The sequence below is a fragment of the Rutilus rutilus genome (genome assembly GCF_951802725.1).
Source record: "Rutilus rutilus genome assembly, chromosome: 2".
NCBI classification, from domain to species: Eukaryota; Metazoa; Chordata; class Actinopteri; order Cypriniformes; family Leuciscidae; genus Rutilus; species Rutilus rutilus.
The window spans coordinates 4,714,493-4,731,324 of NC_140210.1; the positions used below are offsets into that span (position 1 = coordinate 4,714,493).

The 16,832-nt window shown below is 41.5% G+C and overlaps 1 protein-coding gene across 2 annotated transcripts; it reads right to left on the minus strand.

The window, feature by feature from the left end:
• Positions 1-390: 390 nt before the first annotated feature.
• Positions 391-5,809, minus strand: slitrk5 (SLIT and NTRK like family member 5). Of its 2 annotated transcripts, none has more exons than XM_084401963.1 (2): positions 5,055-5,809; positions 391-3,462 (listed from the first exon to the last, which is right to left on the minus strand). In XM_084401963.1, the coding sequence occupies exon 2, from the start codon at positions 3,403-3,405 to the stop codon at positions 802-804; it is 2,604 nt and encodes an 867-aa protein (XP_084258089.1). In that variant the 5' UTR covers positions 3,406-3,462; positions 5,055-5,809; the 3' UTR covers positions 391-801. The 2 variants fall into 2 exon arrangements, with proteins under 2 accessions (XP_084258089.1, XP_084258090.1); XM_084401964.1 differs by lacking the exon at positions 5,055-5,809 and adding an exon at positions 4,245-4,561.
• Between the last annotated feature and the right edge of the window lie 11,023 nt (positions 5,810-16,832).

Here is a 16,832-nt window from a genome sequence, read left to right on the forward strand (position 1 = left end):
TAATGTTAGCTGGGAAGACCCTATGGCCTTCCATCTTCCAAAAAAGTGCAGACAGCATACAAAGACACTTTTCCTTTGAAATCGTTAAATGATGCAAAGTCTCTCTTCGACATTGGGGTGTGCCACTGCTCAAAAAAAGCCACTTGTACAATGCAAGCTACAGTAAGTGATCGGAAACTACAAACAAAATGTTCGTACAGAGAATCATGGGACATGACACACATAATATTGATGAGCATTGAATTTTTTTTGAAAATACATGGCAAAGAGTATACCAATAAATACAGTACTTACTTACAGACTAAAGCAGAGGAATTGTCCTGCTCGACTGGATGCGCTGTTGTATAGTGTTTATGTCAGAAAGTGTTTTTTTGTTTTTTTGTTCCTCTCTCTCTTTTGATCTTGTATGTGAAAGCCCTCCCGACCCTCTTAAATTCACAATAGTTGTATGATTATATTCCTGAAAATGTATTTGGGTGAGATTAACCTGTACACTTAGATTTATGCGTATTCAATCATCGACTTAAAAAAATAGATTTTGCATCGCCAGTTTTATATCACAACTCGTGCTTTCATCCAAGTTCAGCGAGCACTATTTATTTATTTTCATTCTTAGTTATTTCTGTAATGCCATGTGGTTCTGAAATTAAAGTAACATAGTTCGGCACACCCCACTGAAGGTTTTGGAATTTTTTTTTTTTTTTTTTTTTACGTTGGTGTATATTGTGCCAAGGCACCCTCCAGTTTGAGTCAGAAAAAAGGGGAAAAATGCGTCTACTGCATTTATAGACAGACCAAAGTTTAAAACTGGCTCTGTGTTGTCTGTTTCTCAAGAACTTCGAGGTAGTCCGGCTCTATTTGAAGTTTTGCCTTTAGTTCCAAATAGTCATTTCTATTGGGCTCCACATAGACAGTACTTGGCGCTGTACCATAAAGCATAGTCTCTCGTATTCCTTCAGGATGTAAGAACTGGCGCCTCACGTCGAAGTTTGGTTGGTATGTGTATGGGACAGGGCCAGTGTACTTATATTCAAACCTGCTGCCAGCAGTCGATGGAGATTTATCCGGCTCCAGAATCCCTCTAAAGAAGTGTTCTGCATCCTGAACAGGAGACGGCTGCTCACGAGGCTCGATGGTGCTCACCGTGTAATTGGGGCTCCTCAAGGTGACCTCCTGGTCCTCATCAGCATTACTCCTGTAGGTGACCTTGAGTTCGTGCAGGTCGGGGTAATCCTCCACGGCGTTCCCTTCCCGGGACCTGTAGATTGGGTTTTTGCACATGTGACCTAATGGATGGGGGATGTACTCATAGACGTGACCCGCTGGGGCCTTGACCTTGGGGACAGAGCGATTGCTATAGAGATTGTACTGCAGGTTGAAGGAGCTCACGTCCGAGTTGTTTGTGCTGGTACGGTCGCTCTGAGACTTTTTACGCCTCTTCATCACCACCACAAACAGGCCGGCTGCCACAAACACGGACATTATGAAAACAAGAAGGAGGCTGAGAATCAGAACAGACAAAGGGACATTACTGGAAGTGGTGTTAAACCTCTGGGGTGTCTCGGTGGTGGTGATCCGGTCTGCTGAAGGCTCCTCGGAAGGAACCACGGTGGACACGATGACGTCAGAGTAATCTGGACATAACTGCTCAGAAGGGACAACCCGCATATCCTGCTCCGCAACCCGCTTGGGTGTCACGCATTTGACGTCGTTCACCACCGTTCCAGTGTTCAGCTGCTCTAACCAGATCTTCATGCCAACCGCATCGCAGGTGCAATCCCATGGGTTCTCGAACAGGTCAATCTGAACCAATGCTTTCAACTGGTCTAGAACTCCACTCACAGGCAGGTTTTGAAATTGGTTGCTGCGAAGGTTGAGGCGGGATAGAGACAGACTAGAGAAGATGCCTCCTGGCAACGTTTTTAAAAGATTGTTATTGAGGAAAAGTAGCTGAAGGTTGGGCACAAAGCGGAAGGTGCCACCCACAATCTCTCGAATCTTATTATATTCTAAATACAAGTACTGCAGACTCTTTAGCCCAAAGAACATATCTGCTGTGAGTCTGTCAATCAAATTGCCATTTAAGTACAGCCTACGTAGGTTAATTAAATCCCCAAAGGCTCTGTCGTGTATGAGTGCTATCCGATTGTTTCCCAGGTGCAATAAATCCAGTCCCTCAGCCTCCACGAAGTCAGATCTACGTACGACGGGGATGTAGTTCCCCGTGAGGTACATCTTTTTAGGATTGTATGGCTTGGGCTTAAGATCTGATATGTTTTCGATCTTCCTTTCCTGGCAGTTGACATTGAGCCCCAGGTCAGAGATTTGCAGATTGCATGTACAGGTGGTGGGGCAGTCCAAAGGCACGGGAGATTTGGTCTGAAAAGCAATGATGGGCCCGTAGTTGTAGGGGTTGGCTGGGATTCGAGATGTGGGCTTGGACTTGGTTTTGCTGGACTGGCGGGTGCCCTTGGTCGGCCTAGATGAGGATCGCAGGACGGCCGAAGACGTGGCTGATGCTGTCACAGCTGCCGGTGTGGTCTGGAAATAGCTGCTGGTGCTGAGCGGGGGAGGTGGGCGCATCTCGTACTCTGATATGGCCCTTCTGGGACACAGTTCCTGTTTTGAGACCTCGTCCAGATCCCTGCCATGGAGCCTGAAAGGAGTCTCACAAACCACCTCCCCCACCAGAGCAGTGTAGGCGATGCTCTCCAGCCAAGCCTTAAGCGCAATGAGCTCGCAAGAGCAATTCCACAGATTTTCCTCAAGCTGTAATTCCACTACTTTGTCCATATGCTCCAAAAGGCCGATGTAAGGGAACATTTTTAAGCGATTTCCCCTAAGATCCAGGTGCGTCAAGGGCACATTTCGGAAAATGTTCGTGGGCAGAGAGGACAACAAATTGTCATTGAGAATCAGCACAGTCAGTTGATGAAGCCTGCTCAGAGCATTAGGTTCAATAGTGCTAATAAAATTATAGTCAATCTGCAGGTATTCTAGGCTCTCGAGTCCGGCGAAAGTGTCGTCCCGAAGAATGTCTATTTTGTTATTGTTCAAATGTAATCTCTTTAATCCCTGGAGTCCATTGAACGCCCCAGTCTCCACCTCAGATATGTCATTATTACCTAAATGCAAAATGGTAGCTCCAGTATAGTTGATGAAGTCATTGACAGACAATCTTTTTAGCAAATTACCTGTCAGTAAAAGATGGTACGTAGAAAATTGCACCGGGCTTATTTCTGATAGTCGCACAATGCCCCTGTTCTCACAACTGACTGTCAGAATGCCTTCCTTCTCCTCACAAGTGCACAGATTCCTACAGATCTCCCCATAATTGTCATACATCTCAACCAGACTCAGGGATGTGGCAACCAGCAATATTATTTTCAGTATCCAGATATGCATTTTCTTGTGCAGGAATGGCCCGGCTCACGGTAGTGCAGTTGTAGTTTTGGGTGTCATCTAGAAAAGGAAAAGATCTGATGAATGTCTGTTACATGAACATGCAATATCTACATATGCAAGCTACATTACATGGCGGACAATCACAACATGCTACAGGAATATCTCAAAAACTTAATTTGAAAGCAGATGCTGATATTAATAACCAATGTGCACTGTTCTTTAGCCTAAACTTTGAAAATGCAAAACATAATAAATGGATTTAATATATTGTTAGGCTATCTGTGTTTAATAATATCAGAATAGTCTCATACCAACTATATATATATCAAATGCATCGATTTATTCAATACAATACATCATGTATATTATGTAATGCTCATGATATTTCAAACACAACCACATTATTTTCATCACGACACTCAGGCACATTTATGAAGACATACTGTAGAGGGGAGAACGTAGAGAAAAAAAAAAAAAAAAAGAGAAAACGTTATCGATCCTTAGAAATTCAAAGTAACATCGACTGGCACAAACACTATCCAATGCGCAATTTGGGAATGCATTTCCAACATACTCTCCGGCGGCATCTCAACTCAAAGAGGCAAAACGTAAAGCCAGTTGCATGCATTGAACAAATCGACATCTCCATGGTTTCCAACTTGAAAATCTGCCGTTGAACGAGACAGATGAGCAAATATACATCTCAATATCACTCAGCAAATCGCTTTAAATATCACGCAAGTAAAAACAAATGTTGTCTCAAAACAGAGACCATTTACAATACACATATGCAAAAAAAATATATATAAAAAAAATACAGTATATATTCCCGTACTCACCCCACATATCCGACGACTTCAGTTTTTATCAACTCTCAACCAGTATCAAAGTTAAACGTCGGAGTGCACGACACATCTATGCTTCACAAAGGTGCCTATGTTGAATTTCTCCCTTTGATGCTATATGTGACAGTCATAGCTCGTCCCTCAGGCGACAAAGACGCGAGTTGATTAAAATCAAAACGCGACGTCATCGATTATAGCCCGATTCCATCTTGATGGGGAGCAAACAATACTATATTAAACCATTTTATTGTCTAGAAGCATTTGTATTCATGTTAATCAACCTCTCTCTCTCACTCCCTCTCTCGTTCTCCCCCCTCTCTCCCACATAAACACACACTTGGACGCACAAAGACACGCACACACACACACACACACACACACACACACACTCACACATTCACAGATACAGCACATAAGTCTAAAGTATATATTAGCCACGTTAATTATCTAGGGTTTCAATTTTATGAAAGAAACAATAATTAAGTAAACAACAATATAACTGAGCCGATCCATTACAAAACAGCTCATTCATCGCGCACCCAAGCCGGTCTTTCCAAAGCAACTCGTAATCCTTCACAACTGAGGCTCTTAAATCTAACGCCCGAAGCGTGTGAAGCACATATGAAGTTGTGTAACGCATGCATAACTAAATATTTCAAAAGACAGCACAAGTGTTCAAGAGGCAGTTTCAATGGCAGCGAGATAACTGCGTTTCAGCACCACGGACAGCTCCAGCCGCAAGAAAACGGGGCTTCGTGTATGAGATTGCTTGCTTTGCTTTGGAAGACAATCCATGTTGCTTACCCGCTTAAACGTGGTAAATTCGAAAACATAATTAGCACGGCCAATCTATAACCTTGAAGACACTGGTCCCTCTTCAGCCCGACTGTATAATAATCCGTGAAGTGGTTCGTGATCAGCCTGGGTATCACAAACTCTCGCTGGAAACGTGACGGTCAGCAGGCTGAAAACAGGAAAAACGCAAGTTTAGGAATTTCTCTTGATGTGCATTGCCATTCCCTGGCGCAATCCAACCAGTGCAGTGTCCATTTTAAACGGAATGTATCCACAAGCAAGGCAGTCTATCCTTTTTTCACAGAAACGGACGCGCAAAGTACGCATCCCCGAGACGCTTGTGAGTGGTACAGCTGGTATCGCGTTGTATATTGCCGGATGTACATGTGATTTCTTCGCTGATCTCTGGTTCCTCCAATGCTGTGTTGTCTGTTTTCATATTTTTTTGTTTTGTTTTTGTTTTGGCAAGAGGTTCCCATAAATCCGTCTTTGGAGATGTGTTGCCATCTTAACTAGACTTTCAACTAGTGGAACTTGGATTTCCATTGGTTCACTGTTGCTGTACTGTCGTCAGATCAATTGTAAATTTGGGGCAGGGTGGAATATTTATGAGAGGACTTAAAATAAGAGCTTCGTGCACAATATGTTGCTCGCACACTGCCCTCTCTCTAGCTTATTTTACGCAACAGAACAATTGAAGGGTAATGGCGATGGTAAGACAATCGGAGAGAGAAAGAAGAGGAAGAAAAAAAGGCACCGTGTGTGTGTGTGTGTGAGAGAGAGAGAGAGAGAGAGAGAGAGAGAGAGAGAGAGAGAGAGAGAGACCCATAGAGGGCAGTGTAATTCGGTAAAAGAAGCTTTTGCCATCTGTATGCAGTACACGACACATTTAACTTGTTATATCCTATAGCTCAGTTCCATTTTGCATAATGGGCACAAAGTATATGCCAATCAAAATTGCAGCTAATTTACTTTGCACAAAATAAAGGTCTAATAATGCATGAGACTGGCAATGCAAACTTTTTTTTATTTTTTTATGTGTGTTGTCATTTACACAAGCTGGTTGAGAGAGAAAGACGTCAACCAATGCCCAATCAACCACATCACCCTTAAGGCAGAGATCAGCAAAGCTTCCTAAGCTTGCATGGAGCAAGCTTTTACTTCTAATCCCTGATCTTTCATTTGGGAGAAAGATAAACTAAATGACAGGCAACCTTCAACATTGGGTTTCTGATTTTTCACCTGGAGGCTGATATACTGTACAGTGTCGGATAAATATAATGTTTCCCCAAAAGATGTATGAAATCAAAAAAAAAAAAAAAAGGAAAAGCACAAAAAACGAAATTGGTTGTAGATGATAAAACAATAGATTTACTGCTCAAAATACGTAGACAAAATATTTTAATAGTATTTCAAAAAGAATTTAAGCAAAATATTTCAGAAAAAAAAAGGTTTTAAAATGATAATTCAATATATTTTTAAAACAAGTGCAAAATAAGCAAGTAAGAATAATAATGATAATAATAAACATATAAACAGAAAGTAAAAAATAAAGTAAAAAAAAAATATATATATATTGTTGGAATGTCTTTGGAATGTCTCATATATATATATATATATATATATATGAGATCACAAAATGTCACTACATTAGATACACAAAAAAAAAAAAAAAAAAAAAAAAAAAAACACAAACCAAATAATTTGAGTCATGTTTAATATTATTAAACATGACTCAAATTATTTGGTTCGTGTTTTTTTGTATCTAATGTAGTGACATTTTTAAGCATTATAAACATTTTTAGTGTGGCTATCACACACTAAAATATCTAAATACACACATACCAGGCCTGAAGACCAGTGCTACATGTTTTCTTAAACACATTACCCTCTTTAACTGCCAGCCGTTGATTTATAAGGGCTCAGCTCCAATTACACCTCAAGAGCCACTGAGCACTCTGAGTGTAAATAGAATTAACTCCAGCATGCTAAAGCTCGTATGTCCTAAGGAATCTCCTCCTTTGTCCTCTTTTGTATGATAATTTGTGATGTCCACCTCTCTTAACATTCCAATGAGGACAGTAAGCAAGTGTGACATCTACGACATCTTTAGCGTGGCATTGAAATTAACCACTAAGATGCATTAAATTATTTAAGTCACAGGCTGTGGCTAATCGCATTAAACTGCTACAGTTATAGGACATTTCCTGTTGTGAAGGACAAATCTCCAAAACTGAAATACCATTAACGTAATCTTTCAGAAAGTCCCACTCAGCATAGTACACTCAGAATGCAGATTCAGCCAAAATGCATTATAGTCACTGTGCCGCAAAACTTACGGCTTCACGGTATCTGTAGTGCACACTTTACATGAATAGGAGTCCCATTACTACTTCTTTTTTTTATAATCTGAACTATATATTATCTAACATTAAATCAACATATCATGGTGCTCTTAAATGCTTGATTCAGGGTTAGACTTTCTATGTGCGATTTTCAATAACCGCACAGCTTTAAAGTATATGGTAAATGGTAAAATTGACAGCAATTTCCATTCTCAAATTTCCATTTTTTATGTTATGTGAACAGCATTTACTAAACCAGGAAATACGTTAAACATATAAATTGGCATTTGTTTTTTTACCATACAGTACAAGGACAACTCTCTTGAAATGACTCACTGCATAGAAATCTTTGAAATTATAGTAAATGCTTTGGAATTAGTAATGAAGACTCATTCTAACTAGTAATGTAGACAACCTGGCTGTTTCTAAGCAAGATTAATTAAAGCAATTCTACATAAAAGAGCATTTTATGAACTAACTAACAACTAACCAACATACAGAGTGAGAATTATGTTAATAACTTTCCACCTGTAAGTAAGACACAAATACAGTGCAATGAAAGGAATTAAACTATTTGTATGTAGCATTTATGAGTCTATATGTGATGGGTTACTTTGAAGAATTAAAGCATATGTTGAATATGATTTTTTTTTATATCTGAACTCAGATAGTTCTTATGTAATATATTATGTCTATGAATGCCAAAGTCTAAAATGTCATACTGTCTACCTACACAAATTAATGCAATTCTTATACAGAGATTGCATCAAGAACTGTAGGAGTGGCATTGTTTCCCCACATATACACAAGGTTGGATGGCAAAGTCTTGACTTGAAGAAGCAAAATCAATTTTAGCATATGTTGTGACCGACAAAGTCAACTGATTCTTCACTGCGGAATAAGTAGTTTAGAACAAGAAAACTAAAGCTGCATTCAATCAAATCATCAGCAAATATTGGTAAAAATGATTGGATTGGAATAGAGTTTGAAACATGTTGTCTTTACTCCTAAAGAAAGAGATTAAACTCTCTTTGGCAACGTACACTGTAAATAAATGATTTCTCAATGTTGCAAATAAAACAATATATGCATGTTTTACATGAAAATACTATTTCAGTCTTTGGTAACCCTTTAAAGAAACTTAAAACAGGAGAAAGTTCTTACTTTGGATAATGTTGGCTGGTTTCAGAAGACAAATATGCTATTTTCCAGAGAAATAGCGTGATATACCTTGTGCTTTAGTACATCTAACTCACTCTCTTTGCCCTCCACTATGGTATTTCCCAGAAAGGTTGGGATAAACCACACTTTTAATGCATGTAAAAGCCTTCCCACAAAGCACACCATAACCCTCCGGCCAGATGTCTCTAGACCTAACTTTACCGCAATAAAACGAGAGCTCACATATATGTTTCATTTATCAGCCAGTCATAAATCATATAAAGAGGTACTGAGGCATAACAAACACATCACTCCTGGATATTACAGCCAGTGTGTGAGTGCATATTCCATCTTGGCTTCTGCTCATAATGCAGGTCTTTGAGGGGGTTGTAATCAAAAGTTTCAAAGTTAAAGTACAGCATTTATCAGCTGGTGCTCTGATGTAAAATGTCGACTAGGATTCTGACTGAGGCGAGACAAGATTACCTGTTTGACAGGTAAGACAGATTGGTAAGACACAGGGAGGCTGTATATGGGCTCACCTTTGTTAATGCACTCTAAAGCAGAACCTTAGTTCACCATATTGTGTGTTACTTTCTCCCATTCATAGTAATATGAAATAAATGAATATGAAGCAAATAATATTTGTGCTGTATCTGTATATCTGTATATCTTTAAGTATGTTTCTATGTGGGTTGAGGTTTGTTAAAACCACCAACCAACCCAAAGCATGAGCAATAGTATTTAGCCTTAGCAAACACCCTGAATAATTACATTTGACATTGCCTTTGCAAGCGAAACGAGAGCAGTTGTGGAACTGTGAAATCAAGAGAATAAAATACATTATGCATGGCTTTACATCTGAACAACAAGGTTAATGTAATTTTAACCTTACTCTTGTTCCATGTCATTTTCAACATCATGGAACATTTATATATCTGTTTAGCCCGTGAGAAGCCAAAATAACAGTAATAGATGTGTATCTGTAGAGGTGCTCAATGCTTTCTTTTCATCACACTGAAATTATGAAGGAGCCTTTGATGTCTATCAGATGTCCATAACCTCTCATAGCTCCTCGGACAACACTATTTATTCTCATTGTCCCCAGACAAGCAGGCAACCTCTGAAAGTAGAAACCGGCAGAGTAGAATTATTTTTAGACTGATCTACCACAGCTTACTTTAGGTATAAGACACAATGACATCAAATGTGCCCCATTGTTTCAGATGACACTTCTATAACCAGTTCAAGTGAACCAACATTCATTTAACAATTAATGAATTAGCAAAACTATGTTATATATACACTAAAATATACACTTTATAAGTTTCTTATGCACACCATGGCTGTATTTATTTGAGCAAGGATCAAATACAGTAAAAACAATGATATTGTGCAAATATTATCAACATTTAAAATAACTTTTTTTTTCTATTTGAATATATTTAACAGTATAGTCACATATGTGTGTCTGTCACTAAAGTCTCTGTTCCATAACAGGAAGGCAACAATATGGGCATCCTACTCAGTCCCCTAGACCCTGTCGATCTGATTCTGGCCATCTCCCAGGACCACCGGCCCATTGAAACCTACAAAGAGGAATTCCTCCACCTCGCCCACCAGGTGTCCTGGAAAGAGGCAGCCTTCAAGCACATCTTCTGGATAGGTCTGGACGATCTACTCTTTAGGCAATTCCCAGCCACTGCCACCATGTGTTCCTTGAGGGAATATATTGACAACATCCTGTGGGTGAGTGGATCGTCCTACACAATATAAGCAGTTTCAGATTCTCTTTCTGTCCCCGCAGCCCTTCCAGAGTCTTGTCCCATCATGGCCGCCACCCTTCCAGAGTCTCGTCCCGCCGACACCACCCTTCCAAAGTCTCATCCTGCTGAGACCACCCTTCCAGAGTCTCGTCCCGCCGAGACCGCCCTTCCAGAGTCTCGTCCCGCCGAGACCGCCCTTCCAGAGTCTCGTCCTGCCGAGACAGCCCTTCCAGAGTCTCGTCCAGCCGAGACCACCCTTCCAGAGTCTCGTCCCGCCGACACCACCCTTCCAGAGTCTTGTGCCGCCGAGACCACCCTTCCAGAGTCTCGTCTTGCCGAGACAACCCTTCCAGAATCTCGTCCTGCTGAGACCACCCTTCCAGAATCTCGTCCTGCTGAGACCACCCTTCCAAAGTCTCGTCCTGCCGAGACCGCCCTTCCAGAGTCCCGTCCCGCCGAGACCGCCCTTCCAGAGTCCCGTCCCGCCGAGACCACCCTTCCAGAGTCTCGTCCCACCGAGACCGCCCTTCCAGAGTCCCGCCGAGACCGCCCTTCCAGAGTCTCGTCCCACCGAGATCACCCTTCCAAAGTCTCGTCCCGTCGAGACTGCCCTTCCAGAGTCTCGACCCGCCGAGACCGCCCTTCCAGAGTCTCGTCCCACCGAGACCGCCCTTCCAGAGTCCCGTCCCACCAAGACCGCCCTTCCAGAGTCCCGTCCCACCGAGACCGCCCTTCCAGAGTCCCACCGAGACCGCCCTTCCAGAGACTCGTCCCGCCGAGACCACCTTTCCAGAGTCTCGTCCCACAGAGACCGCCCTTCCAGAGTCCCGCCGAGACCGCCCTTCCAGAGTCTCGTCCCGCCGAGACCACCCTTCCAGAGTCTCGTCCCACCGAGACCGCCCTTCCAGAGTCTCGACCCGCCGAGACCGCCCTTCCAGAGTCTCGTCCCACCGAGACCGCCCTTCCAGAGTCCCGCCGAGACCGCCCTTCCAGAGTCTCGTCCCACCGAGACCGCCCTTCCAGAGTCTCGTCCCACCGAGATCACCCTTCCAAAGTCTCGTCCCGTCGAGACCGCCCTTCCAGAGTCTCGACCCGCCGAGACCGCCCTTCCAGAGTCTCGTCCCACCGAGACCGCCCTTCCAGCGTCCCGTCCCACCGAGACCGCCCTTCCAGAGTCTCGTCCCACCGAGACCGCCCTTCCAGAGTCCCGCCGAGACCGCCCTTCCAGAGTATCGTCCCACCAAGGCCGCCCTTCCAGAGTCCCGCCGAGACCGCCCTTCCACAGTCTCGTCCCGCCGAGATCACCCTTCCAAAGTCTCGTCCCGTCGAGACCGCCCTTCCAGAGTCTCGACCCACCGAGATCGCCCTTCCAGAGTCCCGTCCCACCGAGACCGCCCTTCCAGAGTCTTGTCCCACCGAGACCGCCCTTCCAGAGTCCCACCGAGACCGCCCTTCCAGAGTCTCGTCCCGCCGAGACCACCCTTCCAGAGTCTCTTCACGTCATGCCTGCCGAGCCTGAGATTCTTCACGCCATGTCAGCTGCGCCCTCGTCTCCGCCCGCACAGCCAGCTCCGCCCTTGCCGACCGAACAGCCTGCTCCACCCTGGTCTCCCGAGCTGCCGGCATCGCCCTGGAGTCTACATACCCTGCTCACCCTCCGGGTAAAGACTCCAGGAGGCCCGCCCCCCTCCCCGGTTGCGCCATTTACGGCTCGAGGACGCGCCTACCGGGAGGGGGGAGTACCGTCACAGTCACCAACTAAGTCACCACCTCCTCACTACATTTCCCATCATCCTCCCTGGCCCTCACCTGCATGCACTTCCCAATCACAGAGATCGCTGTCACCTGCACCTGCACATCATCTTCATCAGCAGTCAGCATAAAAGCACTGACCTTACAGTCTCTTTGTCTGGTCTCGTTTGAGTAAGGACTCACTTCCCTGTCTCTCTGACATTCCAACGATTGATGTTTAAGTGTGATCGTCTCCCGTCCTGTTCATCCAAAGTCTCCTTTGTCTTCCTGGTTCCTGTCATCATCCAGCTACTTACCTCTCTCCGTTCCATTGTGTGTACTCCAGTGATCTCTCACCACAGCATCCACAACCTCCTTCATCATCTGCTAAAGAACAATAAACCTGTTTCTCACTCGTATCCTTTGTCTTGGGTCTCTGTTCCATAACAATATGATCAAGTTAATGTGTTATTGCTGAATAAATCTATCCAATTATCTATCTGTCTGTCTGCCTATTTTTTGGATATTTTGTTCAACTCCACAATCTTAGGTCTTTGAGTAATGTTCTTCATTTTAGACAGAAGCACGCTACTTTGTCAGCACTTTGATAATGTGAAATGGAATCTAAATGTATACTGCCTCAAAACGTAACAAAAGTACACAAACATTTCCTCTGTGACAGGTGCGGGTTTGAAGCGTCTCTCCGAGCAGACATATCAGTGCAGCTTCTGTCGTTTTTACAGTACATTACCCTGCAATGAAAAGTACAAAATTTACACTTCTACTGTAGAATTCAATCCATCAGGCTGAATCAAAATACATAATAATATAAACAAACAGCAAGTTGCTCCTCGGCTGGATGCTAAAGTTCAAAAAGTTTATTTATATGGTTGTTTATTTATTTTTCGGCACCTTTGTGCACTCTGTACAGAGTGTTCCGTGGCAGTTTTCTACATGCTTTAAATAGCTTTATTGTTCTGCTTTGAATCTTGTAACAAACAGAAGGAAAACTATTTAGCATATGCAACACTGCAGATGAACCATAGTGGCTCTTTAATGACCTGATCATTACTTTACACCTCTTATTGAGAGGATCGCATTTGTTTGCCATTAGACTGAAATCCAGAGAAAGAAGAGGATACTCCTGCCTATTACGCTGAGACCAAATTAATAAATTTACAATTTACATAACTCAAAATAGGGACTATTTGTCCTCCAGTTTAAATTGGTCGCTTAATTAAAACCACTTTGCAAATACGAATAAGAATATCATCATGCACACATCAATCTTTTTTCAGAGCACGCATTAACCGCATTTTCTCTTTTTCAATTATCAGATAAGAACATTTGCATTCATTTAAGTACATCTGATGTTATTTTCATTTGTTGCTGACTGGCATAAATATGTAGAACAAAAGGGATTATCACAAGTTGTGCACACACCTCTCCATATTCAAATCAACAGAATTATCTGGTTCGGGGTGCAATATTCAAGAAACAGAAATGCAAATATTTGTCTGGATTCAATGAGTATTTATTTACCATGGAAAATCACTATGGAGACCCTGCTGGGACGACTTTCCATGCAAAGACTGTGTTAGTCTGTGGATCATTGATTTCTTTGCCCGTGATTCAGTCATGCTTCGGAGGTTCATAGGAATGAACGCTGAAGGAATGGAGATGTCTTTCTCAATGGGAGAAATCCTATTTCGAGCCTCCATTCGATATACAGCATTGCTTTTGCAGAAAAGATAATTATCACTCCTAGTTGGCATACTGTTCGCATGTTTGCAGTTTTAAAGACTGAATCTGAAGAAAATCTGTGTTCAAAGTTCACTTTTTCTTTTTTGGTATTTTAATTGTGAACACACTACTCAAACTATTTATAGCTACCAAACGTCATTGGGACACACCTGATATACCAAAACTCACCATGACAATAATCAACCAAATCTTTTGCTCTTTTTATTTCAGCATTATTTGCACTAAATTTACTCTCCCTTCATTGAACGGCACACATTACAGCTGAGAGTTTCACAAATCTCAATTTCCGAGTCCATATTTACATGGGAGAAAATGAATGTCTTTCCCAGAATGTGATCTCACACATTTACAGAACACATTTACTCACAGAATGTAAATTAGGAAAATAAGGAGTGTGATTTTTCTATTTCAAACCCTTTTCTTTGATCTGGCACACTACTGGTAAAAAGTCTTGAATAACTAAATTTTCTTTTTTTAATGTTTAAAAAATCTCTTATGCTCACCTGCATTTATTTGATCAAAAATTCAGTAAAAACAACATTTTGAAATATTATTACAATTTAAACCAACTGTTTTCTATTTGAATATATTTTAAAATGTAATTTTTTCCTGTGATCAAAGCTGGATTTTCAGCATCGTTATATTTCAGCATCATAATATGCTGATTTTGCTGCTCAATTATTAATAATGATTCTTCTTATTATTATCAATGTTGCTGCTTTATATTTTTGTGGAATCCGTGATGATCAGTATTCTTTGATGCATAGAAAGTTCAATGAATATCATTTGTTTTTGTAACATTACAAACATCTTTACTGTATTCAATTTAAAGTCAAATGAATGAATGTGTATGTGCTCACATCACATCCTAGCACGTTTGAATTCAAATGCAGCTTCAAGCGTAAAAGCGTCTCCCATCCCTCGAGCCTCACGGTCAGCCGTATCTAACAGTCACCAGTCCTCATTTTCTTTTCATTCACAGCCAGTGTTTCAAACCGGACAGGTCATGCATTGCTAGAAGTATCTGATGAAATTGGCCCTTCCCTGAGCTCCTGGGCAGAAGATCACAAAGCAGACTGGCGGATGAGTTCTCCCAGGATGCCTTCTGCCCACTGAAACTTGCCTTTTCTAGTGTCCTCAAAGAGCCAGTGCAGCCAGGCCACAGCAACAGGCCAAAGAAACACACAGGCTGGACGTGTAATGAAGAAAGAGACGGCTAATGCGACGGCAAAAGTGTGAAGAGAAAGAGAGAGAGATCTGGACACTTAAGTCACACTTAAAAAAAAAACACATCTGAATGTCGTTTTATGATCGTTATGAGTAAATGTCAGCAAACATAATTGACTATAAAGTATGCATGATGAGAATAAAACAAATAAATGAACGAACAAATGTGTTTTTTTAGATCCCAAGCAATATTTCTGATACATTTTCTCAGTGTTTTGTCCTCTCATACACACATAAACAGTTGGCACCTGCGGTTTGTCTACCCTTATTTAACGCATTTACCTTCTCTTTTTACAACACAGATTGTTTCAAAGCAGCTTTATATGATAATAGTAACGTTTTGGCTTTACAGCAGCTCTAGAAGAATTTCTTTGTCCAGTTAAAGGACGCTTGCACAACACCATTTTCAACAGAAAACAGACAACATTTAATGCGTTCTGGCTGTTCATTTACACGACAACAGCGTCTTGGTGGCCTGAGAATGCACATTTTGAAGTAGGATTCAAACTGCAAGTTTATGAAACCAAGTTTTGAAAACGATACCGTTATCGTCTTCGATTGAAATTTCCATTCTAACCCTTTAACTCGATTCTGCTTTTCTGTTTATGATCAGACCATTTTAAGCTGTTAAACTCTGGGAAAGTTTTAAGTGATCCAGTAATCAAATTCATTAAATCGGGGAAAACAGAGAGAATAGATACTCACATTGCGTTTTTAGTGAATTATTCATTCCAGTCATATTCTGTGATTGTTTGGTGACGTACAGGAGTCGTACAGTAAGCGCGTGAGAGTCTGTTATATTGATGCACAAACAACAAACTGTGTATGTAATGTAATGTTCTGTAATGTTTCTTTCATTGGCGCTTTGGTGTGCATACATTTATTATATAATATAATTAAATGGACTCCTTATGTCATTTGGTTAATTGGTGTCCTTTTGGAGTCCCCAAGGTTCCTTGAAGCTTGCAGAAAATACAGTTTTGTGAGATTTGTTCTTTAATCTGATTGTTTTAATTTGCTGGATATAGCAAAATGAATGTGTTAAACAATATAAATGGTGTATGCTTAATTTCACGAAAAGTGTGTAATTAATCGCAAAATGTTTTGTTATTTGCTCTGAACTGGGTCCATTACACCAAAACGCTAAGCATTAATCAGAAGAAACTTAGGCCAGAATGCATTGCCTGTGACTCAAGTTAAATGAAAAGACAAGCATTTGGTAATGAAACAAAAAAAAAATGCCAGGGCTGTTTATCTCATTATGTAGAGATACAGAGGTAAAGCACCTTCATTTATGTCTCTAATCTCTACCATTAGTTATGTCTCTTTTTATTATCTCTCGAACATAACGACGATCGCTCCAAATTAGACAAGAGCAATTGCATATCATGAGCTTATAAATTAAATCAATTAACCACATACTGCGACGAAAACGGGTGCATATTTTCAGACAACCCAATTAGGTGACAGTAAAGCATGAAATAAGCACTGCTTTATGCCAGGCCGGCAACCTGACGGCTTCAAATGCATTCAAATTCCCCAAATGTCATGAACTCAATCAAACGCGGCAATCTTAAGATAATTGTTTTTTTTTTCCTGTTTCTGAGTGGCTCTTATGTGTCGACTCGCAATGCTGAGAAATGCTGACAAACCCAAAACGCTGTCAACTAGCTGTATAATTGCAGTTCCAGTTGCCTCTGACAAATTCTGACAAATTCATTTTTCTATACCTTGCTAACCTTCACACATTCACGAGATTACAAACCCCAGAGAAACATCCCTCCGCTTATTCG

Bases quoted from the DNA above. Each gene is read 5' to 3' on its own strand.
- slitrk5 (XM_084401963.1), bottom strand. From the start codon at position 3,405: ATGCATATCTGGATACTGAAAATAATATTGCTGGTTGCCACATCCCTG.